The 26,832-nt window shown below is 37.6% G+C and overlaps 1 protein-coding gene across 1 annotated transcript in view; it reads left to right on the top strand.

Annotated features, from left to right (window-relative positions):
* The first annotated feature begins 3,916 nt into the window (after nucleotides 1–3,916).
* Nucleotides 3,917–26,832, top strand: part of pcsk2 (proprotein convertase subtilisin/kexin type 2) — a 53,624-nt gene continuing 30,708 nt past the window's right edge. The window contains exons 1-6 of the mRNA XM_055170553.2: nucleotides 3,917–4,294; nucleotides 6,127–6,231; nucleotides 14,715–14,828; nucleotides 15,179–15,287; nucleotides 15,596–15,633; nucleotides 21,203–21,279. Of these exons, the coding sequence (XP_055026528.1) occupies nucleotides 4,076–4,294; nucleotides 6,127–6,231; nucleotides 14,715–14,828; nucleotides 15,179–15,287; nucleotides 15,596–15,633; nucleotides 21,203–21,279 (662 nt within the window). The 5' untranslated portion in view covers nucleotides 3,917–4,075. The remainder of the gene's footprint in view (nucleotides 4,295–6,126; nucleotides 6,232–14,714; nucleotides 14,829–15,178; nucleotides 15,288–15,595; nucleotides 15,634–21,202; nucleotides 21,280–26,832) is intronic.

Genomic DNA, 26,832 nt, shown 5'->3' with positions numbered 1-26,832 from the left:
TTGCTAAAAAAATAATGTTTTTTGTGTATTTGCTATAATACAATGTGTCCGCATGGTTTATGGTAAAAAACAATATTTTTCCACATAGCATACATTTTTGTAGCTCCAGATTTCACTCTCTTCCTGAAACACATGGATTTGAAAAGCTCTGTGTCCCGGATTGGCCAGCTAATCCGTATGTTGTGAATGGCCTGAATGCCTCTGACGTCAGCCGGAAATGTGATGCTCCTTACCATGTTTGAAAGATTCGCTCACAATGCAATGCTAACAGGAGTTAACTTACAGAATGTGAGTCTGAAGCGGGAGGAGTTATGATAATGTTGGTCTTGTCTACATCACCAATCCCAGGAAGTAAACTGTTGCCTACAATCCGTGTGTTTGTAGTAGTCCAAGAAAAGAGATTTACATTGGAGACAATAACTCACGTCATCGTTTACTTTGGGCTTTGCATATCATTAACATGTACTAATACACACCTACACAACAAAGGCAACGTGATCTCATGAGAATACGTGTGTATTTTACTTTTAGTGTGGTTGTACAATACGTAGATTTACTTACGTTTAAAACACACTGAAACGTACAATATCGACGTTTTGACAAGACTAATACATAAATTAATTACGTATTTACAGCTTTACAAACGTACAAATATGTACGTACGTTATGCCTATTTATAAATATTAAAATCTGCGGGAAAATCTGCGAATTTGATGCACCTATGCCTAGTAAGGAACAGCGGCTGGCGATTGGAGGATACGCCAAGCAAGGCAGTACTTAAGGCCAAGTTTATTCACAGTTTGGGAAGCTTTTTGGTGTGTGTTTGAAGCGCTGTGTTGTGCCATTTGGTGCGCTGCTGTGGGCTGTCTAAAACTCTCTCTCTCTCAGGCTGAAGCCATATGGTTGTGGAAGGCATCGCGAACCTTAAAGGTTGAAAAACACACGGAGTATTTGGTGAATTGAGACCAAGAGAAAACGGGGATTGAAACCGCCATTGTTGTGAGTACCAAGTGCAAGTTGTAAATGCCCTGTGTAATGATCTAGCCGTATGTTAGTTTCCTCCAGGAGTAAGATAACGGCCCTACCCCAATTATAGGGTGGTGGGTGAGTCGAGTGGACGTTTTACTGAAGCAGTCACAACAACGACACCACTAGCTGGGCCGCATTATCCATCGCCAGATCTGACTGAAGTGAAGTAAAGGAAGACGGGAGTCCTTTTTGTGCACTGAGCGTGGTGGGTGAGTCTTTGTGCTGTGAAAACCTTTAAGTTTGACGTGGTGTTGTATATTGCTGTGGGTTGCTGTGGATTGCTGTATGTCTTGTCTGACAGACCCCCGCCTTCACGCACTTCGCTAAGGGAAGACCAAGAGGCTGCTGGCCTTAGCTTGACTCAACCCTGCATATGTTGTGAGCGTGTTTCAGATCTTAGAAAGTAGCACGGTGCCCCGGGACGATCCTTTCCCGCCTAGACATTTGGTGGGTGGTGTGAGCATCAACGAAGAGCTGGAGAAGCAGCAGCATTGTGAGTATGATTTGTGGCTATTACCATTCAATACTGTAAACTGTGCGAGTCTTATTGTTGCAGAGAGCGAGGTGAAGTGATTCTCATCGTCCCGTGGCCTCTACAAAGGGGCGCCCCTGTCCAGAGTTCGAACGCCTGACGGCAGCGAGGAAAGGGAAGCGCTCGGCCCGGTGAGACGTTGAGTTATTCCACCCCCCTGCCACCGCACAGCCGTCGAGAGGGTTCGCCTCCGACGCCACGTAGGGACGACTTACTCCATCAGACGTTTCGCCCAAGCGGATACCTGTGGAGGAAAGAACAGAGAGAGTGAATAACCTGAGGAGAGATCGAAGAAACCTGTACTTACGGTACGCTGTGACCAGCAGAGAGGTGAGAGCCATTCAAAGCCAATTAACTGTGCTTCTGTGTCCAAGTTGATACCTGTGAATGAAAGAACAGAGAAAGTGAATAACCTGAGGAGAGATCGAAGAAACCTGTACTTACGGTACGCTGTGTCCAGCAGAGAGGTGAGAACCATTCCAAGCCGATTAACTGAGCTTTGTGCCTAAGTTGTTACCTGTGGAGAAGAAAGAGGAAATACTGAGTGACTCGACAAAACATTGTGAAAGTGCGAGGAAGAGCCCACACCAGGGAGACCCAGGTACGCAGCCTAAATAAAAATCCACAACCCTCATTCACTTTTGATTCTGCCTCCAGGAGGACAAAGGAGCGCGCCACGGATACTCCAGACCAGGTTGGAGCCTGAGTCCCACGCCCCCCTGGTCCCTAGTGTCCTGGACATCCCGTTGCCCCCTTGTTCCCTGTCCGTGGCCACCTGGAGGGCAGAGACAGATATTAGTTTTAATTTCCCCCCTCCCCATTTCCCAAGAACATTTTAAATATTTAATGAATAAATAAAAGATTATTTTTATACTTACCTGCCCTTGTTGTTGTCTGGTCATTGGGTTGGCTTTGGGGACCTCCTCGAGGTGGAAGTTGAAGAGGGGCGTGGCTTTAGCCTATTGATAGCCAGCCCCTCGGTGTGACATTTTCAGTCATATTTATTTAAGACAGGTTACCCATTTACCTAATGAAATGATAATGATATTCAGAGAATTTCACAATATTTAACATTTTAAAACTTTAAAATGAATAGCATTTCTGTATTTATATTTAGTTTGTTTGCCATGACACACAAAAACGCGTTTTCTCCTGCTGTCTTCTATGCAATATGCTATACTATTAAGCAATAATTACAACAAAATACAACATAAATTCACAAAAGATGTTACTTTTATTCATTTGTTGTAATCAACATCTTTAAAATTCATACGATTGCGAGGAATGCGATCTTGATTCGAGTTCTCATATCAACCGTAAAGTCAGATCACGCGTTTGTTAATGTGAATTCAAATATCCCGCCTCAAGAAGCTTTAGGACACATTACTTTACGGCAGTGATATCAAACGCTCATTTGGGATAGGGTTAAGGTGGTAAATTATCGCTAAAATGGTTAAAAGGAAATTATACAGCAATCTTTATGGAATGAAAGATACGTAAATGTTTTAAGTTTTTTAGCTGTCAAAACGTAATAATGCTACGTTTAAATGTTGTAAATACGTATACATTGTAAGTTTAAGCATCTATTTAAACGTACAAAAAATATGTTTTTTTGCTTTTTAAAGTTACGTGTAAATACTACGTATCAACAGGCTGCACATACACACCAAAGGAAATGAAAAATTGTGAATCGGGTCATTGATGCTCTTTAAAACCAATACCCGTTCTTCTCTTAGGACAATTTTGATGAACGTTTTTTATCCAATGGTTTTATTGGTTTTATTGGAAATTTTATTGGTTCTAATGGAATATGGCCTCAAAACACACTACAGTGTAGTGGTTTTAATGGTAAAAGCAAATGGTTCCTATTGGTATTTTAATAGAAACCATTAGAATTTTCTGTAATGGTTTTGTTTTTTTTCAGCAGGGTATATAAGCACCAGTAGACAAAACGTCCTAAACCAGTCATTAGCACTACATATACAGTAAGTTATATATAACTATTAATTTAGATTGAACTGTTCATATGAAAATGTAAACCTATAAGTAATAAAATATATATTATTTTATTAAAACAGTAAAGAAAAGTTTTAAAAAGGCACAATAATTAAAAACTACATGTCTCAGACACAGTTTTTTATTGTTAGTTCACAGCATGTAAAACTGTTTTCAGTTAATGTGCGAAGTAAAAAGCGCTAGATAAAGACGTATTATTATATGGATGGAGGAGGATCTAGAGTTCAGCGTACTGAAGCCCTGCATCCACTGATGAACGGGCGGAGGCTGAGCGCAGCCACACCCTCTTCATACCATTGGCCAGCTTTCTGTGCAACGTCACGTAGAAATGAACCACACGTTTATGGCGATGAATTATAGATTAAAGGGAGGCTGAAAATGCAGATTGGCTCCTGTACACAAACCATCACCTCATCCACGGATGACTGAGGAGATGCGAGCAGAAGACCCCTGGTGAAGTGTTCCAGCATTTACATTCAGCCATCAGTCATCATCTCGATGTGTGACAGCTTTCAATCACGGACTCGCAGCACGATGCGTGGATTCTGTAGAGACGGGACAGTCGTGGCTCTCGTGCTCTTAAACGCTTTGATGCTCGTCGTTGCAGCGGACGCGGAGCGCGCGTTTACAGATCATTTTCTCGTGCAGTTGCGCGAGGGGACAACCGGAGATGCTCAGCAACTTGCCCTGGAGCATGGCTTTAGAAGTGCAAGGAAGGTAAGAGCCAATGATGTGTGGAGTATACATAACGATAAGAATGGCACATTTACAGTAGTGCATGCATAAGCACCCGACACAAACCATTGTTTGATAAGTATGCAATCACGTTGAGCCATATAAGTCAATCATATGCATCTGAGCACAAGATGTTCTTGTTAAGAAAACAAAAAGGTAGCCTATATGATATATTACGTAAGTTTATTCATTTATTGCTTTCAAATGGCCAAATAAAGCATTAGCGTTTTTCCTTAGTCAAAAATCCTTAAGGAATGTTCATTTTGGAACGGCTGCTGTATTTTGAAGATCAAATGAATATATGCTTTAATGTAGTCTAATAAATAAACAAGGATGAAAAGAATAGCATATTATCCTTTTATAATCTTAGATGATTCTGATTGGAATTAGGATCTCATTTATACTGTAGGAAAATCGAACAGGAACCATGAAGTTTAACTTGGAGATCATGTACAGTTTCATTATCAGGACTTTTATTACTAATAATGGTTTTATTATTACACTTTATTACTGTACTATGCTAATATATTTTATTAAGATGTATCAGCTGTAAGTAAATGGTTAATAATTGCTCCTGTAAATAGCAAACATATCTTTCATCAGACACGGCTATGTTTGTTTATTCCATCTCCATAAAGGGCCATTTATCACAGAAGAGAGGATTTGATTAGCCTGACAAATGAGTCCTGTCAGATGTCAAAATATCACTGTTTCAGCACTCAACGGTGTGGAACAGACGTTTATGTGTGGCCATGCATTCGAATATCACCTTTGCATGCAGACATGCTTTTGCCTCCTATTTCAAGCACACATGTAGGCACCTCAAAAACACACAGACTGTTGAAGTCAAGATTCATGCTTAAAAATCAAGCTGCTATAAAAGGGGTTTCCTCACAGCGGTGCCATTTGTGGTTCCCTAAAGCAGCTTTCAGTGAAATGTTACTCAGAAAACCATTTCTTTGTCGCCATTATATAGTCTGTAAAACCTTTTTCATCTACAAAAAAGCTTTGGTGAAACAGAAAGGTTCTTCGGATGGTAAACATTATTTATGGAACCATACAGACCAGCCAAGAACCTTTTAGGAATAGTGCACTCGCCTTGCATTAGGTCATTCTTTGCTTTGTTCACACAGCGAGTCTTTGAATTCTAGCACTTCTTATTTTCACAGCTTAAAATATTTGCTCTAGCATAATAAGTGTCAATTTAATTTGAAGTTTCTGACCAATATATATTTATAAAACATAACATATTTGTGAATTTTTAATGTTACACACAAACTATTTCCCATCTTTTCATACCGGAGTAAATGTCATAGCTTTAGTCAGTACAGATATACAGTATATCTATAAGAAGCTAAACCTTTTATCACTATATGTGTTCCTGGGGATCGAACCCATGACCTTTGAGCTGTTTATATGATTGCTCTACCGACTGAGCTACAGAAAGAGATGGTTAAAGCTTTGACCTATTCAAAGATTAAACACATTCCCCCGGTTTCACAGACAATGCTTAAGGCTAGTCCTAAACATACGATTGAGTCTCAGTTGAAACTAATTTGAACTGACAGGTCTTAAAATAAGCCAGTGCTATTGATTTGTTTCAAGATACACACCAATGACGTCTTTTTCTAAGGCATGTTTATAAAAGATGCTTAAACATCTTCATTTAACTAGTGACCCCTGGCTTTAGCTAAGCCTTATCTGTGAAACCAGGCCATTAACATTTAATTGCTTACACAAGGGAAAACATATACATACAGTAATTGTTTCGACAATGCACACAGGCTTTCTAATTAAACTATGTTAAATTTCAGGTTTCTTTCGGCGAGGGGTTATTTCATTTCTACCCACAGGACACCCCGAAAACTCGGAGGAAGCGCAGTCTTCACCACCACCATCAGCTGGCCAAAGATCAACGGGTAAGACTGCTAACTTACAGTGTTGTGTTTCATAGAAACTAGCCCAGCTGCGGTTAGCCGACGCAGTGCCTAATCTAATGTGATAACCAATGTTTACATTCAATTACATACGGTGTCAGTTTGGTGAAGTCAGTCAGTTCTTTTTTATCTTCAACCTTTCCTCGATTGTTGGCTGTTATTTTGTCTGGCATCGTGACATTTAGCAGTTAAGATGATGATATATTTATCACCATACAATCACCCCTGTGCTTACATTTTCAGTACACTTTTTATAGCTAAATGTTTAATAACCATAGATGTTTTCATTGTGGCTTTAAACAAGGCTTGAATAGTTGAATTATTTATTAATCTGTGTTAAACCTCTCAACTGTACATCTTTCAGTCGGGAACATTTTAACCCAGGGGCAAGATCAGAGGTTAAACTTCTTTTAACATTCACATAAACTTAAAAAGTTTAGATGTCTGTTTCAGGAGTAGTAGTAGTTGGGATTATCACACTAAAATCTTGCTCTACAGGTTATACAGTATGCATTAAAACAAATCTAAGTTATGAAATCTAAATTGACCCAATTTACTTTTTAATAATAACATTTAATAATAACATTTAATAATAACGGCAATGTTCTGGTCTCATATGCACAATTTGTTCATGCTTGTAATTAAAAATTGTAAAGAGATCAGAAATAATATGGCCTTCCATCGTTTTCCTGTTTCATGTTGTCTTTTTTACTACAGTCTACCTTCTCCAGCTATTCTACTGCTAATAGTCACTTATCATCCAGTTAATTCCCAATGGATAAATTCATGTCCCAATTTGTAGTTGTTCTTTTATACTTGTTCATTACATACATATGTGACCTGTGCTGGCAAAATGAGTCAGAATGCGCAACATTTAATTTTAAGCTGCAGGGAAAAGAATCTATTAAAGGCTATTTTGGTAGAAATTGAGGTTGTCATAAAAATAAGTACACTAATCTCTCATCTAGCGATCTCAATCCTTTAAATAGTCATTAAACATCTAAAATTATCTTTATTTGTACGTTTTCCAGGTGTACAGTCCTAAATACTTAATCTATACAAACATGCGTCACCATCAACATGCGCGTCTGACATTTTGGTTTTAAAATATGCAGGAATTAGAAAATAAAGTGAAGGACTTGCTTGATGTTAAAAAATGAAGACAGATAAAGTTCGGAACCTGAACGATATTTAAGGAGTTATTAAGAGAGATAAGACATGAAAACAATCTTCCTCACGCTGACTGACAGATCTGAAGCTTCCACACACATCTTGATATATAGACATCTACACAGATTTACAGTTTAAAAAATATCTGTTTTGACCAGAATTCAAGCAGATGTAATTTTTTTATGTCTTAAGTGAATGTTCGATTAACTGTTGAGGAAAAATATCTGATGTATAAGATTATATTAGATCCTTGAATTACAGTAGATCTTAAAGCTGTCTGTTTCAACGTCAATCAAACAATAAAAGAAAAGAAAAACTTAATCATATATTTTCCTATCGATATTGTTTTTGACTTTGTGTGTGCCTAATCTATTAATTTTATCAGTGATTTTCAAGCAGGTGTAGCTCTGTCATTTTTTGTCAAATTCAAACAAATCTTACATCGTTTTTAAGTTTTTTTTAATAGAGAATGTCAAAATATCTATAATTCTTTTTTCCGACTCATTTTTCCAGCACTGGTTTCATTATTATATTACATGTTTCCGTTTGTGTTTTACACTGTTTGTAGATTTGTATTAATGGGTCACAAACAGCATTTCATCTGAATATTTACCTCTGAAATTGTAGTTTGGACATTTTTAAAACATTTGTCTGATCTAGTGCTGCACAATTAATCGCATCGCAATCGCGATGTCAGCCTGTGCGATTATATGACAGCAAAATGTTGCAATTATATTAAATAAATAAATGTGTGGATTTGTTAACACAAACTTTCTGATAACAGTTTGATGATTTTCCTTGCTGTTTAAAAAAAGAAAGAAAAACGAACAAAAAAGCAGTGCATGTGTGGCATGCAAGTGTGTGGTGTGCGTAGTCACTTATACCAGAGCGAAGATAGATGCAGAGGAGGTTGACAGTGATCTGGTAGCTAAAAAAAAACTCTACGTCTGTTGTATGGCGGTATTTTGGATTTAGCATTACTGACACTGAGCAGTTGCTACATCACGTGGCAATACGAAAACATTTCTAGTTTTACAAATACACATTTTAGCATTATCACTAAACTGTGTGTGGATTTTCCTTAAAACCCATCAATTTGACTCATGATATCATTTAGTATAACCGCAATCGCACATCGCAATATTAGCATCAATAACCGCAATGGGAAAAATTACCCAAATCGTGCAGCCCTAGTCTTATACCTGTTTCCATGTGTAACATTTATGGTGTCAATCAGAGCTGATCTCACGAATTTCCGTGGCATAGTCACGGAATTTTTTGCTCATTTTTCCGTGGCATTCCCCCCCACACACATATAATACACACATACAGACAAATGTGTTGGCTTATTTATATTCAATGCAATAGCCTTCAGCATAACCCTGTAAGGTCTTTCAGAATCAATGAGAAAGGATGAAGAGGAGGTTCCTCTGTCACCAAAATCTTTTCCAGCTGAAGTGTTGGCATAGAGCGCGTGTTGTGTATTGATCTGTGTCTTTTTGTTCATGCTCTCCTCTCAGGTTGTTTACATTGAGGGATAGCTAATATTTGCTATGCTCTTCATTTGGACAGTCCTCAGTCTTTTGTGGATGTTGCATAATGCCTTCCTCAGTTCTGGTGAAGTGAGTGTGTTATTGTTTTTTGGTTAAACGCTATCGCTCTTATCCCAGCTTAATATAGAGACAGCTGGAATATAAGCAAATCATCAGTAGATTCCCAGTGAAGTCTAAATGGTGTGGCTCAGCGGTGCTATCAGGACATCGCACATTGTTTTGTGACAATGGCTGAAATCTGGACATGACCAATGACTGGACATGACTGATGGAGGGAGGGGTTGAAAACCTGCATGAAAACAACAGTTTTCACAATTCTGTTCTTCAGCGTTAGTATGCAAAGACAACATGCAAGCAGCATACTTAGAGTTGACTTCGTAAGAGCTGGTTGGGGTATCTCAAAAACATGTTTGAAGATACAGATACAGTCTATCATTATTATTGGGTAATAAGAGTAGAACAGTCATTATGGATTGGAACAAATATTATTCTTGATCTGATCAATAAAAAGCATGCGGAAGCCATAATTTTTTATTTCTATTAAGAAAATGCAAATAGTGCTCACTTGAAATTTGGAATGAGGATGTGGGCCCATATTTATCAAGCCTCTGAGAATTACTTAAAAGAACACTTGGCTAGGGCTAGGCAATATGGCCTAAAATAAAAATCCCTGATTTTTCCACAAAAAAAAATTCAGATTTACGATTTAAATCGACCCCCCCACTAAAAAATCTATCTGCAGATTGCAAAGAAATTGTTCAAAACAAGTTTTAACTTTATTTCTACAGTATATAGAATTACTTATGCCTTTGTTTAAGGTGCTGCACTGAATTGTTCATACTTTGGCAAGCAACAGACTTCGAACACACTTTGCAGCGGGGTGTTGTTTGTTTTGTGTCTGACGCCGCAAAACTGAACCAATTCCAAATTACAGATGACACTGTGCCTTTCTTGGGAGCGCGTTCTTCCATGCTCGCTGCCATGCTGTTTGTTTATCTCTATGGCAAAAAAGACGTGTAAATGGTGTTCAAAACGTTTTGAGCTCGTCCACTTTCAGCCACATTCAGAGGTAGTCGAAACCCCTTTCAATCGGATTGCTTTTGTAGTGTAAACGCACATGTGGTTGAATGTGTTCAAACAGCCACACGCAACCGCGTTCTCTCCACCCATTTATCTAATCTGAGGTACTAAACACAATGTTTTACGTTTTTTTCTGACTTCTAGTGCAAACACACGGTGTACAGCACTATCTTTAGTTTTATTGATAAAACTAAAGCGGCTGATCTCCGCGTCTATTATTAGTTTTATTTTGCGAGCGTGTAAAGTTGCACAATCTTATTTCATCAATTGCACTGAAATATCAGAGAAAGCTTTAACATATTTATGTACAAAACACTGTGCAGCACTGTGCACAAGCAGTGGACTCTGACATAATATTAGTTTGCGTCCATATAAACTCATCAATACTCCCGCCAATGTTTAAATGACAGCAGAGAGACTCGCCCACAGTCTCCACAGACCACCCCCTCAAAGTAATCAGGACAGAAGCGGTCGAAAGTGGATAAAAGAGACGGATTTAAATACCAGCTGTAAACAGAATGTGTCTCTCTCGTCCACTTGTGATCCGATCAATGAAAACACATCTTAATACCAAGTGTAAACAGCCCCTCAATGGTAGTTTAAGTGAAATGTAGGACTAAATCTTAAGTGTCAGTCTTAGAGATGATTCACCACACTTTGCTGTGCCACAAACTGGGTTTTGGATGATGCATGGACCAATCATATTTAAGAATATTCTCACCATTGATTCACATTGAATGTTGGAATTCCTAAGAGGAGTTTTACGTTTAACACACATTTGACAATCAAGAATTTTCAAGAGAATACATTATGATACACACACATTTAAAATGAAAACACGTTTTCCACCATGTCTTAATTACAAATTATAAACCAGTGTGCTGTAAACTGACATGCAAACAGTATATATAGCCTAGATATTATGATATAATCAGCTAATGTGGACTCCAAAAGAAAATCGAACTGGCGCTTTTTAGTTCTTGTCATCAAACGTTTCAAAAACATTCAGTCCTCACTCAGTGCCATCACAAGCCTCTTCTGTCAACTTCTAACCACTTGAGAGACCTCTTCAGCTGTCTTAAATAAGTGTGAGAGTAAGAGCGATTTTAAGAAATTTGATAACTTGCTTGTATAATTTAATATTTTTCATAATTTTTAAAAAAAATATTTAATATTTTTTTATCTGAAAGTAGTAGTAAATATCATTAATTCTCAGTACTTAAGGCTAAAACTGCACTTTGAGAAGCTAATAAGGACCCACAATCCAAATAAAGCAAATGTGCTTAAATAAATTCAGGTGCTGCACATATGAAGCGCACAGGGCCATTTTGAGAAGCAGCATCATGTGAGTCACAAATGTGTGAGATGCGAGCAAATAAAACAGGCTGTTCTCAGTGCAGTCCCACAGGAAACACTACACAAAGAGCTGAGACGCATGAAAGAACATACAGCATGACTGAATATGTTTCCCAATACACTTCATATTATTGGAAAACTTGCCAAGAGTTTATTGTAACACACAATTTTTCTAATAAGTGTTATTTTCACAATCAATAATTTGACAGATGGTAACACATGGCTAAACGGAGAAAGAGACCATCAAATCTTTTAAACTGAAGATTGTTCTGTGACATCTGATGTAAAGTACAGAATCAACCCATATGAAACCAATTTAATCCAACGGTTATACTTGTACCTGCTCTTTTTACACTTTACAATTATCATGTCTTGAACTCTGGTGTCTGCTTCACTGCAGAGAAACATGCACATATGTCAGAACAGAACATTTGATCCAGCTGGTACAGTATGTATTACTACCAACAACACCGATGTGTCTATATTAAGAATGTCTTAAATGCCCACGTTTGTGACTACACAGAGGTCTTAAAAAAGTGAGATCAACACAGATGTTATTATTTGCAGAACAGAAGTCGTTGGGAATCATTTGTTTTTATGTTTTTAGATAGATGTTTTATGCAACTCTCAATTCACATTTCAAAATAATCATCAAGTATGTGTTTTCTGAGTATGAAAATCATTGTTTCATAACGTGTTTGACTTTACATGTAGTATTACAACTAAGATCAAAGCATGAATTGTTGTCTAGAGGACTGTTTGGGCCGTCATCAAAGTGTTTTTAAAATCAATGTACAGACTTTGATCTGTTTCATCATTATGCCGAGAACAAGAGCGCATGCAAATGTGAGAGGTTAATTTGAGTTTCCTTTGTCTGTTAGGGATGCTTGACATCACGTTTTAGTAGCGGTGGGCTTTAGGGGGCTTCCACTGATGTTCAGGTGAAAGGTCAAGCTGTAAAGCTTCATTAGTTTGGTGATTTAAGGGCCAATGATCCAAGCATGAGTAACTTTACACTATAAAACTATTCACACCCATAAAATTGTGCTCTGTTGTGCTGTTTGTTCATAATGAAAGACAAGTATTGCTGGCCACCAGTGTGTTGTTATGGCTGAAATTAGATGCTGGCATGATTGTGTTACCGCCAGCTGCATTACTGCATTACTTTACTACTGTTTTGCGTGTTATAGTTTTCTTTGGATCTTTACATTATTTCGATTAAAAAGCAGTTCAATTTGTTAAAAATAAAAGTGTTGCATATAAATAAATAAAGAATAGGTAGTATTGTTTTATTTTCATCCAATTTTGGCGTGTTGGATTCAAACCTGTCTAAATATTAATACAATTATACAAAACCTTTTTTAAAGGGGACATATCATGAAAATCTGACTTTTTCCATGTTTAAGTGCTATAATTGGGACATCAGTGCTTCTATCAATCTAGAAAATGTGAAAAATAGCAACCCAGTATCTTAGTTTTAATAAACCATTCTCTGCAAGCATGTGAACAAATTATCATTGAAATTTGGCTCCCCTTGTGATGTCAGAAGGGGAAAATAGCGCCCTTTTATCTGCACTATCCAACTATGGCACTGCCATTTCAAGAGCACTCAGAAGGACACACCCAAAATGGCACATTTTTGCTCACACCCACAAAGTGTCAATTTTAACATGTTATAATAAATTATCTATATTGTATTTTGAGCTGGAACTTCACATATGTACTCTGGGACACCAAAGATTTATTTGTCGACATTTTACAAAAAGTATTTTTTAGAGCATCCAATGCGTTTTTGCTATCGTCCCAGAATTTTCATTTGGTTGCATCACTAATATTATTATTTGGTGGCAGTGTAATGACATTATAATGTTTAATGTATTTCCCACCATGCATAAAAACGTTTTATTTCTTATTAAAATGTACGTTAATTATAAGGTAAACACACATTTTTTAAGTTACATTTTAAACCCTAATGTTTATTCAAATAAATAACATGTTGTTCATTCATATTAAAAGTTACAAAGCTTAAAGGACAAGTTCTGTATTTTACACTTAAAGCCCTGTTTTCAGATTGTTAATGATGAAATAAAACAGTTTTGACTGAAATTTCGACATATCTGCCCAGAGAATTTTCAGGTGTTTGTGTTTCACCTCCCACCTTTAGAATGGGTTTAATGGTGCACTTGAACAATCCTTCCTAAAATGCATTAAACTTTCGTTTACAAAGACGTGAAACTCACCGAGTGGTCAGGGGTGTTCACTGGTATGCTCACACAAAAATCCTGCAAAATACGCATTCCAACAGGTTTTATCGTAGTTTTTGTCCAACTCCATTGACTTGTATTAGATGTGCTGTGAGGTATGGTATTACTCCGCGCCAGGAACGTTGTTTGTATTCTTGCAATTGGCAAAGGTGGATTAGCGCCACCACCTGGGCTGGAGAGTCTATTATTCAAGCTCTCAGCGGAAGAATGTACGGGTGTGAGGCGTTTGGAAAAATAGGTCCACAAGTTTACAACGAGTTTACAACACCTGTTGGAAAGCATGTTTTGCAGCGATTTTTGTGTGAGCATATCAGTGAACACCCCTGACCACTCGGTGAGTTTCACGTCTTTGTAAACGAAAGTTGAATGCATTTTAGAAAGGATTGTTCCAGTGCACCATTAAACCCATTGTAAAGGTGGGAGGTGAAACACAAACAATCGAAAATTATCGGGGCAGCCGCATATGTCGAAATTTCAGTCAAAAATGTTCTATTTCATTATAAACAATCTGGAAACAAGGCTTTAAGTGTAAAATACCAAACTTGTCCTTTAAAGTTTACTCCAAAGACATATATTACATGTCCTAATATAACTAAGGCCTAGTCCTGGTTTAATCTAAACCTTGTCCGGGAAACTGACCCTAAGTCACACAAATGTATTTTACAGTAGTAGACCTAATAAACAAAATCTTTGTAAAAAGGCGAAATACATTTTTTTTTAAATGGTCGCTTTATTGTTTCCTAATCTTTGTAAGTCACATATAATAAAAGCGTCCACTAAATGTAAATGTACAAAATTTGTCACAGGGGTGCTACCTTTTCAAAAAGTACACCTTTGTACTTAAAGGGTGCACATTGGTAATTCAGAGATACTTACCGATACATATCTGTACCTAAATGGTACAAAAGGGACTGTCCCAGACAGTGAGAGCTTCTGTACCTTTATTTCTTACAGTGTAGGACCCCTTTAAGCGAAGAAGACTGAAAGGTTAACCTGTGGAAAATGAAAATCCAATAAAAGTTGCATTTGCTTTATTCTTTAGGTGAAAAATGTGTTTCCCCAGGAGAATTTTGGCCGTCAAAAGAGAGGCTACAGAGACATCAGCAACATCGACGTTAATATGAGCGACCCGCTTTTCACCAAACAGTGGTATCTTGTGAGTACTGTAATTACTGTTCATGACGTCTTCATTTTAGTTTGACCTTTATCATCGTGACTGTGTTTACTAAATTCATCTAGATTGCTGATGGCCTTTCATTCAAATGTTTTGATATCATCAGCATTTAAAAAGTCTTGTCATGACAGCGTACTGGTCTGCTTTACAAGAGAATATTGTTTGTTCATTTAGTTTGTCAGTTTTAAACGCTTCACAGCAGGGTACCAGCCATGTGTAATACTGAATGACATTTATTTTCTCCACCCCGCTACCTCCATTGTAATATCTGATGAAGTCCTGGTGAGCTTCAGATGCTCGGCTCATGTGATGTGTTTGTTTTGTTGGATTAGATAAATACAGGTCAGGCGGATGGAACCCCAGGACTGGACCTTAATGTGGCAGAGGCCTGGAGCATGGGCTATACCGGCCAAGGGGTCACCATTGCCATCATGGATGATGGTGCGTGATCACTTATAATGTGGTGATCGATTATTTTTCATGTTATGTTGGATATTAAAACACTTCATAAAGTTATTTCTAGGTTGATTTTGAAAAGTGTCAAAATTGTAGAATTAGATCATTGAATCATTATGTTTGAGAATGAGTGTTTATCTGTTTATCTGACCAATGGCAGCTGATGGGTGATATTCTTAGCGGGACAGTTTTGAAACATCTTACTGACATAGAAATTACCCCCCTAATCTTGATAATGTGAATATATGTTCAAATATGAGTTAAATGATAACTAATTCTGAATCACCTCACAGGTATTGATTATCTACATCCAGACCTCGCCTTGAATTACGTAAGTTTTTCCTTTTGTTTTGTTTGTTGTCATTTTACACTTTCATGTTGGATTTTGGTATGATGAAACAGAGGGTCTAGATGAATGAATACATGAAACGATGCACAATGCTCATGTTAACAGCACCGTTTTCTATACTGAATGTGATGGTAGAAATGTATTAGAGAAGGAGACATGCGAAGACTGAAAAACAAAACAAAACAAAACAAAACAAAACAAAACAAAACAAAACAAAACAAAACAAAACAAAACAAAACAAAACAAAACAAAACAAAACAAAACAAAACAAAACAAAACAAAACAAAACAAAACAAAAATGGAAAAAAGGTGTGTAAAGCCAAGCAGAGTATTTTTTCTCATTTTTTGCATTACTATGTCATTAAGTAAATGTAAGGAGGTAATATCAGCAATTTTAGAAAGGCATCTCACTGAAATTATTCATTATATCTGTAAATTCATTTCACAGGGGTTTTAAAATGTCAGAGCTGTTTTAGATGATGCCACTCACATGTTATTAATAAATATATTTTTAGATTTGGATAAATGTGGGTAAGATGAAGCACTTTTCAACTGCTTAAGCATTTAACTTCGCCTGCATTTTTTATGATTTTCACAAAAGTTTAATACATTTAAGAAAATTGTCTTCTTTAAATATATAAATATACAATATATCAAATGAAAGAACAGACCCTTTCTTACAAAACAAAAAACAAACAAACAAAAAACGTTTCATTCTATCTTCGTTCTCTTTTATCACCTCTCAAATATGGGTAGGTTTCTTCAAAAAGACCACATTTTGAGCAAAAAGCTGAAATAGGACTTTTGTTAGAGATCAGATTCAGAGTGATGATCAAAACGTACCCAAAGTTTTTACTGTTTTTGGATCAATGGATGCTTATGTGTTTTATAAGTTGGGTGAGAGCTCCACCTAGTGGATAAAAGGGAAAATATGGATTGCTGTAAAAACTCTTCATTGGCAGGGAAGCATTTTCTCTTAATTGACTAGATTAACTTGTCAGTGGTGGGGAAAAAGTGAATTCTGTGTGTTCTTTGAAAATACTGATTTACAATAATTTATGTCCATTTTATGTGCATTTCCAACAAAAATAACTGGATCTTGATATGCACATAGAAGATGTTCACAGGTTTTGAGTTAGCTGTGGCTTCACACACATAGAAACCAGCTAGTGGCAGAATGCTCAAGTCTATGTTTAGGATTAATGTAGGTCTGTCTCAGTCACCAGCAAGCTCCCCTGTGCAAAGAGAACGTGTTGAATTTTTTTAATCTTATGAACTAGAGCATACAGAAAGTGGACCGAATCTAATGTCTGGCAATATTTTCTATTCTGAATGTTCGGAATGACAGGATTTGTTTTCTTCAAATTGATGACACAGATTTGTGTCCTGTGCAGCTAATGGTTGAGTTTTCCTCCTCCGCTGAGACCGGAGTTTACTGCACCTTGGCAATTAAAAGATTGCTGCCACACATCTCAGTGGCCTGTTTGAAAACCTTCCCAATCTGTCTCTCAGTGGGGGAACTATTGCTTCTTTCTGTTTCTTCTCTGAAAAGGGTTTGGAACCAAAAACTGGGGCTTCATTTGAATCATCAGTTAAAATATATCATCATTCTTTAAACATTCTAAGGATTATTGATGAACTGGAATCATTAAGGCTAATTGAAATCAGAGTATCAAGCTATGTTTTAGCCAAAGAACAGAGATGTTGTTGTTTTGGACCTGCTGTGCTTAGTGACAGCGAAGGCCTTAATGTGGAACACAGATGGGTTTTAACCCAAAAATAACCTCAGTTTGTCTGCAGTGGTGGATGCGGCTGATGCACTCGTCTGACATCTCCAACTGAGCCCAGCTGAAACACAAATTTACCATGTCCTCCTCTGCTACTGTTTCTGTGGGAGAGACTTGTAGCTCGGCTTCCTGGTTTCTTACCATTACTACCGTCGTTTATATGCAGAGTTATAGCAGATCTACTAGATTAAAAATAGATTCAGGATAATTTCCCTAATAACAACTAATGTGGGTTGGGGAGTGAATAAAATCTTTTGACAGGGCACTGGATTTAATTCATTGCTTGTGCGATCTTCAGCCAAATGAATGTTTGCCAGAGAACATATGGCAGCACGTTCAGCTGTGTGGCATGTTTATTTTTCAATGTGCAAGTGCTGTCCTCAGTTATATTTTGATAAAGTGATAGAGGAGGCCAACAACATGGAGGATGTCACTAGGGTCAAGGTGGCTGAAAGTCTAGAGGACACGATACCTCTAAGGAAATCTAGCACCTAGCAGCTAGCATAGGGGCAGCTGGGAGTCAAGAGAGAGCTTCGAGGCTGTTGACTCCACTGCAGCATTCGTCACGGTTCCCATGCACCATGTCATGGCCACGTAGGTTTGGCAGACCAGGGCTCAGCAGACCAGGGCGGAGTCGAAGAGAGTGAGAACCAAGGCAGAGCTGGATGGAAGGAGCCCAGTGGAACTAAGGCATCCGCTGTAGAAACAGTGTCACTTTCAATTGTTGTTGATGTTGGTTATGAAAGAATGTTAATGTGAAACTATGATGAGAATAATAATAAACACAATCGTTGTCATCTATTGGTTCAGCTCGAGGCAAGGTGGAATGATTGGCGTGGAGTCAGATGTGAACAGGTAGTGATAGAACCTGACGAGTTAGTGGATATAAGCAGCCTGGACATAGCCGGGAAGCTGGCAGGGACCAACAAAGGTGCTAGGCAGAACCAGGGGAGATGTAGGAGTCCAGTGGGGACAATGGAGCCATGGAACAGGGTGAGACCATGGAGCGACCCAATGCCTGGCTCCAGCCTCAGAATGGAAATGTTGATCAGCTCAGGGTCTGGGATGGAAATTGTTGCTGGCTCTATCTCTCTGACTGGAGGTTCCTTGGTGGGCATTGACATCATCATATGGTCCTCCTCTGTCTCACAGACTGTGAGGGGAAATGTCCCACTTTCCATACTTAACAAACCTCCTTCAAGAATTGTCTCCAGGCAGGCATCCATTGAACTACTCATTAAGAACCGGTAGAACACACAGAGGCAGTGACCCATATAGTGCTTTAGGCATGCCAGGACCCAAAAATTCCTCAAAGTGTTCTCGAGGCCATGATTCCTCTTGATTAAGGTAAATAAGGTGCACAGCAGGAGTATCCATATTAAACATTTGGGTTTTTTTGAGAGAGGGGTGTGGTTGAAGTTGGCAAAATGTCTTATAGCACCATATCATGCATTTAAGTTGTTACAAAGTGATAATGTTTTGTTTTTTAACCTCTCGACGCGCACTAGCTCAGGTGCAGGATGACATCAATTTTTTTTAATGCTGCTAACAATATCTTTATAGCCTACTGTCTACAAACATTAATAATATTAACATTACTATACATTGTTTAAAAGGTCTACGGGTTTAGCATCAGTGTATGGTCTCTGTTTTGAGATACAGATGCTCTAGCATGATAAATGTAGTATTTTGTTACAGAAGTCAAGATGACAACATGCAAAATATAAACGGGACTTTTTACCTTTGTGTTGATATAACGATCGCGAGTCGAATCCAGTCTTGTTTCAGATGTGTGAAACCATTTTTGTCCACAAATGCATATAATCCATGAAATATAGATATATTGTTAATTGTTTACATCAGATTTCGCATGAACGTCTTGTAATAGAATATAAACAATCTGAGGATTATGTTCGTCGCAACATTTTACACTCACGTTCAAACCCGCAGTCAAATTTGTTTCTAAAAGTAGGCGGGCGTATATTACATAATATCCAAACAGGGCTGTCAAATATCGTGACGTCATCTGACTCGCGCGTTCCTCCAATGACTTAATGGAAAATATTGATAGACAGAATGTGTAGCCAATTAGATAATGAATCCAACAATCTTTGTGTGACGTTTTATTTCCTGGAAACGGCATTTTATACGCTAACATAAGGATAAATAATAATAAGAACGCACATGTGTGCATGTAAACAAAATACTTTTATTTTGTGGCTGACTGGCACTTAGAAAAGGCACAAGTCTTACAAAAACTCTTGCAAGTATCTCATTTTTGGGCCTATTGACTTCAAACGTGAAACATAACTTCCTTAGAGGTTAAAGGAACAGTTCAACCAAAACTAATGCCTCCGGATTGATTGGTTAAGATTTTACAGTTAACCTCAATCATTAACCTAACACAGTGCCAAAATAGCTTATCATACAAGAGTTGGGCTTAAAATCTAACAATGAAATTATATATTATTATTATGAACTGCAAGCACAGCAATAACCATATGTATGCTTATGGTTTCTAAATATGTCATAGCCAGTAATCCACCACACAAAACATTTTGTGGTTAGCACAAATCACATTCATCCTTGTTGCCATGCGAATCCTTTATTTTGTTTTGACAAAGGTGCAACCCTTGGCTTTCAAATCATCAACAAAAGATATGCTAAGCTCTTTCCTGTACCTTATAACCCTATTAATTTTGCTGTTCAAATTAAGAACCACTACACGTAAAAGTATAAAATATTTTCCTAATAGTCATGACACTTCACAAAGAATTCACATTGCTATTTCACTCTCCCATTAATATATTATAAATAGATGACTCTATTAATGGCAGTGTAACTGATTTGAATGGGTCCAGTTTTTACAATTGGTCTTTAGACAAGTATACAACCCCCTCCCCCAGGTCATTCCATCCTCCCAGTTACCTGATCCAAACATGTCATGGCCGGGAATAAGAGGCTTCTCTTTGTCTCTTAACTGACTCATCCTCATCGACCAAAGCCATCCATGACTCCAGTGAGCCATCTTTTCAGCTTCAGCCTAACGAAGGCCACGCTCTGGTCTCTCTGGGTAATGAATGTTTCATATAATGAAAGAATGTATGGTGTCCAGGATAGCGGCATGAAAAGCTGGTAGATCAGAGCGAGAAAGTGACCGCCCGTTGATGGGCACGGCAAGACCATCGCGGCGTCCCAAACCACATAGTTCCATACTATATAGTAGGCAAAAAGCATTACTTCTCATACTCTTTGCCTACTATATAGTGTGGAAGTAGGCGGTTTGGTACGCAGTGCATGATTCTAAGGCCTCCAGAGGGTTACGCCTGTATTTATCCTGAAGAGAGAAATTTGTTTATTGCTCTGGCTGAATTTATGTGAATATGACAGATGTGCCTCTCTTTTTGTTGATGCTATACTGTTCATTTTATTTTTCATTTATGTTATCTCCTGGTTCCAGATTGACAGAGAAAGACAACAAGACAATTAAGACAATAACTGTAAAAAGTTATGATCAAATAATTTGAACCGTGATATACCACAATAAAGTTTTGACAGAATTTGGGTGTTATTTTCGTGCTTATAGATAGCTCATTAATAAAACACACTGAGGCATTCACACAATGAGAATTCTAGAGATGAGCTCTAAATAATTCATGAATAATTACTGAAATGCAGCTTATTGTTTATTTTGACATAATTGGCTCGTGTCGTGTTTGTTAAGCATGACGACTGATGACAATTTTTGGGTTGTTTTGTTTCAGAACGCTGAAGCCAGCTTTGACTTTAGTAGCAATGACCCGTACCCTTATCCCCGGTACACAGATGACTGGTTTAACAGGTAATGAGGACTCTATTTCTTTGAGATGCTATGTGTTAGGACTGTGCAATACGCCTTATTCAGTCTGCCGCCATGTTGATTCCAAAATGAGGCTGTTAGCCCTGCTGAAATAACAATAAAACCATTACAGAAAATTCTAATGGTTTCCATTAAAATACCAATAGGAACCATTAGCTTTTACCATTAAAACCACTATACTGTAGTGTGTTTTGGGCCATATTCCATTAGAACCAATAAAATTCCTAATTAAACCAATATAATTTTTTGTAATGGTTTTATTGGTTTTTTCAGCAGGGAGGGATGGACACCCACAGCGTGCGGTTTAAACCTATTGTTTTGTACTGGGAGGCTGGTCATTCAGCCATCAAATCACAGAAAATGCATTGTTTTACACATTTCCACAAGACAAAGAACCTCAGAAATCATGGATTGTTAAAATGAGAAGGGACATATGACCTAATTTTGAAATAAGAGCAGCGCAATGTGTACATAAAATCAGTTTTGTTATTAGCCTGTTGGCTAATCATTAATTTCTAATGTTGTAATAATTTTCTTTAAAACACCAATATAGTCCTATAACGAAGTACATATCTACAAAAAAATGCAAAGACATGTATTCATACGTTAAAATCCTTTCTCATTTCTAACTAAATTACATGAATACACAACTTTTGGGGTTCAAATGGGGTTTTACCTCTAACAATACTTGCACAACGAACTGTCACGTAAATAGCTTGTTATCAAGTCAATCACACGTTATTAAGTCAATGCTCATATCTTGAAAAAACATAACAGAGAAAATACATGGGACATACTCTTAAGATCTATACAAACTGGAGATGTATGCTCAGTTGGTGTCGTAAAATATTGTGGCACTATATTGGTGTTTTAAAGAAAAGTAATCATATACCACATGGGAAATTAGCGATTAGCCAACAGGCTAATATCCAATACAGATATTATCTACACAATGCGCTATTCTCATCTTAAATTAGGTCATATGTCCCTTCTCATTTTAACAATTCACGTTTTTAGAGGTTCTTTGTCACATTTGTAAAATGTATTTTCTGTGTTTTGATGACTGAATGACCAGCATCTTGATACAAAACAATAGGTTTAAAGCGGACGTCCATCCCTCACAGCGTCGGTAAGGCGTATATGAATAAGGCGTATATGACAGTTTGTGCTTTGCTACAAATTTGAGTGGTTAAAGATTTTGCTAATTTGTACGGCTAGCATAATAGTGTAAACAAGCAGTAATGTGCAAATACAGAGGGTAATGTGTCTCAAACTTGTCTCAGGATATTAACTGTGACACAAAGCAAAATGTAATTATTTACAGGCACAGATCAGTGTTTGACACATAGAAACTGTTTTATTTTTGACCCAAGTGTTTAACACAATGTTTTTGCATTTATATTTATTCAGTATGTGTTTTTATATACTATCATTGCAACAATTTGATCTAATAAAAATGGGCATTTTCATTGTTAGTACATTTAAATGCTTTCTACATTGAGCAGACATTATGATACACATCATTAACACAAAACAAAATGACTAGAAAATGAGCGTGACATAAGATTTTATTTTTAGCAAGCAGTCAGCTTATGGAGCTGAAAGCGTGTTTGCTAGCAGTGGTTAGATGAAGGACTGCTTGCCACTCAGTATTGATTTTCCTTACATGTAGCCCCATTAAGTCATCTCTCACTGGGCTCTTAGCCCAGCTGCATTAACACACAGCACGCTGAGCCCTCTCTTATACGCTCTTATACACAGAGCAGCAGGGGTCTGACCGAAAAACAACCAGAGGTGAAGATTAAGAGTCAAATAATGCCCATCATTTCATTAATGCATTTGGCAGGTGCTTTTATCCAGAGACTCGCAGCACATTAAGAGTGTATATTTTATCAGTATGTGCATGCCCTGGGAATTGAACTCACAACCTTTGTGTTTGTGTGTGTGTGTGTGTGTGTGTGTGTGTCTGTGTGTAAGCACTATGCTCTACCGACCAGGCTACAGCTAGTGGTTCATATAGTGTTTCAATCCTTATTACCGGTAGGACTGATGTATGATGCTGTATTGATTCAGTGTGTATTCATGGTCGCCTCCACCCTGATCTTCCTTCTGAGCGATTCATGTCAACTAGGAAAAATAAAAATCTGCTCAGGATAAAAGGGAAGAGAGGAGAAAAGCCAGATGCAGTGTACGGCCAATGCAGGAGCTTCCTGACTGACATGAAAGCGACCCATAAATCGAGTGTTGTTGTTTTGGGCTCATTGGGATGCTGAAAGAATGGGTTCTGGTAGTGCCACAGAGATACAGTGTTTACATTTTAAAGGGATATGGCATACTCACAGTTGTAACCATTTAACTATTAGGGATATAACAATACATCGATATGGATCGATGGATTGTTTAATTTTCTAACAATACAATGCATCGATGCCATACATAAGATATCAATATGAGGTACCTTTATTTTGACACTCTCCACGTCCTCATTCCTTGACGTAACGTCCATCTACGCATTTCCGTCAAAGCGCGCATTTTCATTTATTTTCGTGTGCTTGTGTTAGCAAGTGAATGCAATGCAGCAACAAAGTGGTTGTAGCAGTGAAAACACAGCGAAAGAGGCAGAAGATGTTGTGACTGTTATCGGACACAAATCGTGGTTTTTGAAATATTTTGTTTCTGGAAAATGGATTGGACAAACAGATTTGCAGAAATTCTTTGCCAGCACCAGCTGAAACACTAAAGACTTTGACTGTTGCCATCATAAGCTTGATTTTATGTGACATTTCAACCGAGTCTCACCCCATGGCATCAATATTTGACGACACTTGACCATGCGTCAATATGTTGACGCGGAGAGTATACCTTTCGCGTCATTTTTTGACGAACTGGGGACTTGGTTAGAAAATAGGAAAAGAGAATGCAACGGACGTAATAGTATTGAAGTCCCCAGTTCGTCAAAAAATGACGCGAAAGGTATACCCTCCGCGTCAACATATTGACGCATGGTCAAGTGTCGTCAAATATTGACGCCATGGGGTGAGACTGTGTTAGACATTTTTTCCCTTATTTTTTTTTGTATATTAAATTTTTTCCCCCTCATTTTTAAAGAGTTTAAATAAACGTTCATGTTATATGCAGGGCTTTGAACCAGAATTTTTTCCCAATTGGTTTGTTCCGAACAGAAACAGTATTTTAACGTTTCCGGTTTTCGGTTCAACCCTAAATTTGACGTTCCTGAACCGGTTACAGCAAAAAAATAAAGTTCCCAAATCGGTTAATAACGCTCCATGTCAGCTGTGGGACATACAAATAAGTAGGCTGATCATTAGGACATTAAACTTAAATTATTAGTCTACATAATTTTCCTTAAGTCTCTATCTCTTGTCATCGAACATTAAAAAAGGCTACATTATGTAAGCGGCATAACTGTAATTCTGACATGCCTACTTTTGTTGAGTGCACTTAAACACGCGCACAAACACACACAGATGGAGGACGAATCCCAAACGGCGGTTCAGGAAGGAGATGCAGCATAAACAGTCGCTCCACATAAAGTGAAAATTACGTTGTTTTCAGTGCTTTATTCACCAAATGTATTTACAGTATGAGACACAGTAGCACAACTCTCTCTCAAGTTTATATATCAAGAGTTCTGATCTTTGAAGGGCACAGGGATAATCATGTTTGATTGGAGTTGGACCGGACACATTCAACCGCATGTGCGTTTGTGCATACAAAAAATTGCTCACTTAAGCGCCTTTTAGTGGTTAAATTGTTTAAAATCACTTAAAGGTATTGCGGAGGATTTTCTTTTTCCGGGTGGATCATCAAGACTATTGGTCCTCCTAGTTGTCAATCAGGAGTGTTGCGCAATAGCTTTAAGTTAAGTGTTTGCAAGCCTTTGGGCAAATGATCAACTTTCACCCTATTTAAATTTGCGTATTAATCTGCGAATCGGATGCGAGCCGAACCGTGGGTCATGATCTGTACGAATTACGGATTAACTGCGATCCATTACACCACTAATGAGCATTAGAGACTTGGGTTTGAGTAGTCTCCTTGCTGGTGGCATGCTTCTTATTTCTCCAATGATTCAACGGCAACCGGAAGTGAACTTCACCGAGTCATATTGCACAGAAATCTTGTCAAAGAACAAAAAATAACGGTACGAACCGGTTACCATTATTTTAAATAAACGATTCTGTTCCGGAACATATATTTTTGGAAAGTTTCTGGTTCCGTTTCTGTTCCTTACAAAACATCAAAAGTTTCTGGTTTCGTTCCGTGAACCTTTTTAAAGCCTTGGTTATATGTTTTGGTAACATTCGTGAGTTAATAAAAATGTTGCACATAATATAAAAGTATCGATATATTAATTGTATCGAATCAAAGTGTAATTGCTTTGAAGAAATGGTTGATGTTTCTGCAAATATCACTATCGCTGGGCGGAGATAATCGATACTGTATCGCATCGTAATGAACTGATACTGGGCTATATTATAAGATAACCAAGTATTTTTCTTTATACACATCATCTATAAAATCAAGCTTGACTTTGTTGACTAGTTCTTATTGGAAGGAAAATGAAGAGCCAGAAGCGATATTCAGTCAATGAGGCAAAAATCCATAACAGGTTGGTTTATGTGTATAGCTGTTTATAGCAGAGATTTGTGCACAGAATGTGGCCAACGTAGAAGCTCTGTGAAGATTGGCAAGCCTACCAAAGAGGCAAGTTCTCACACATTAGGTCTTCTTTTCCCGCTGTGAGAGTGTACTGCAGTAATATTATCTGTGTGCTGCAGTCTTACAGTATAATCAGAGGTTCATATATAAATAGAAACAGTGTCCGTATGAGCGGATGGGAGGAGGGACACATTGTGCTAGGGCTTGTCCTGTTGACTTTCTGTATTCAGGCCATTTTAGCGGGGTGTCTTGTGTTGTGGGTTGTTATTTGAGTGAGGGGAGATCATTAATGTATCTGTTTTATGACCCAGGCATTAAATATACATGTTAAGTATACAGTATGTGTGTACAGCAGGCTGATCGACCACAAAAGATTTCAACCTTTTCAGACCAAGGACTGAAATAACGTGTATAGTTACATACTAATTGGTTTATTATACAAAATTGCATGCTGCATTTCATTTTTTTTTATATATGTTATGATTTGGAGGACCTCCTGCAGTAACACCACAGATCCTTTGTTCAAGACCCTTTGGCTAACAGTATGCTAAATTGGTGCAGTTTGTGAAATATAAGCTAGCGAACAAAATCCCAAAGAACAATAAATGTAATATTATACTGTATAGTCTATAGCTTTTTCTATAAGCCATTATAGGTAACATATAATATTGTACATAGATAAGGTGAAACATTTCAGACCAGTAATTGTAGGTATTATTATTAGACACTGCTAAGATCTTCTTTGTCATGATCCAGAGAAACATGGCATGATATATATATATATATATATATATATATATATATATATATATATATATATATATTCTTCAGACCTTGACATCTCTGGTTTCT

This window comes from Misgurnus anguillicaudatus, chromosome 11 (genome assembly GCF_027580225.2).
Source record: "Misgurnus anguillicaudatus chromosome 11, ASM2758022v2, whole genome shotgun sequence".
Lineage (NCBI taxonomy): Eukaryota > Metazoa > Chordata > Actinopteri > Cypriniformes > Cobitidae > Misgurnus > Misgurnus anguillicaudatus.
This window is presented reverse-complemented; position numbering and strand designations above follow the sequence as displayed.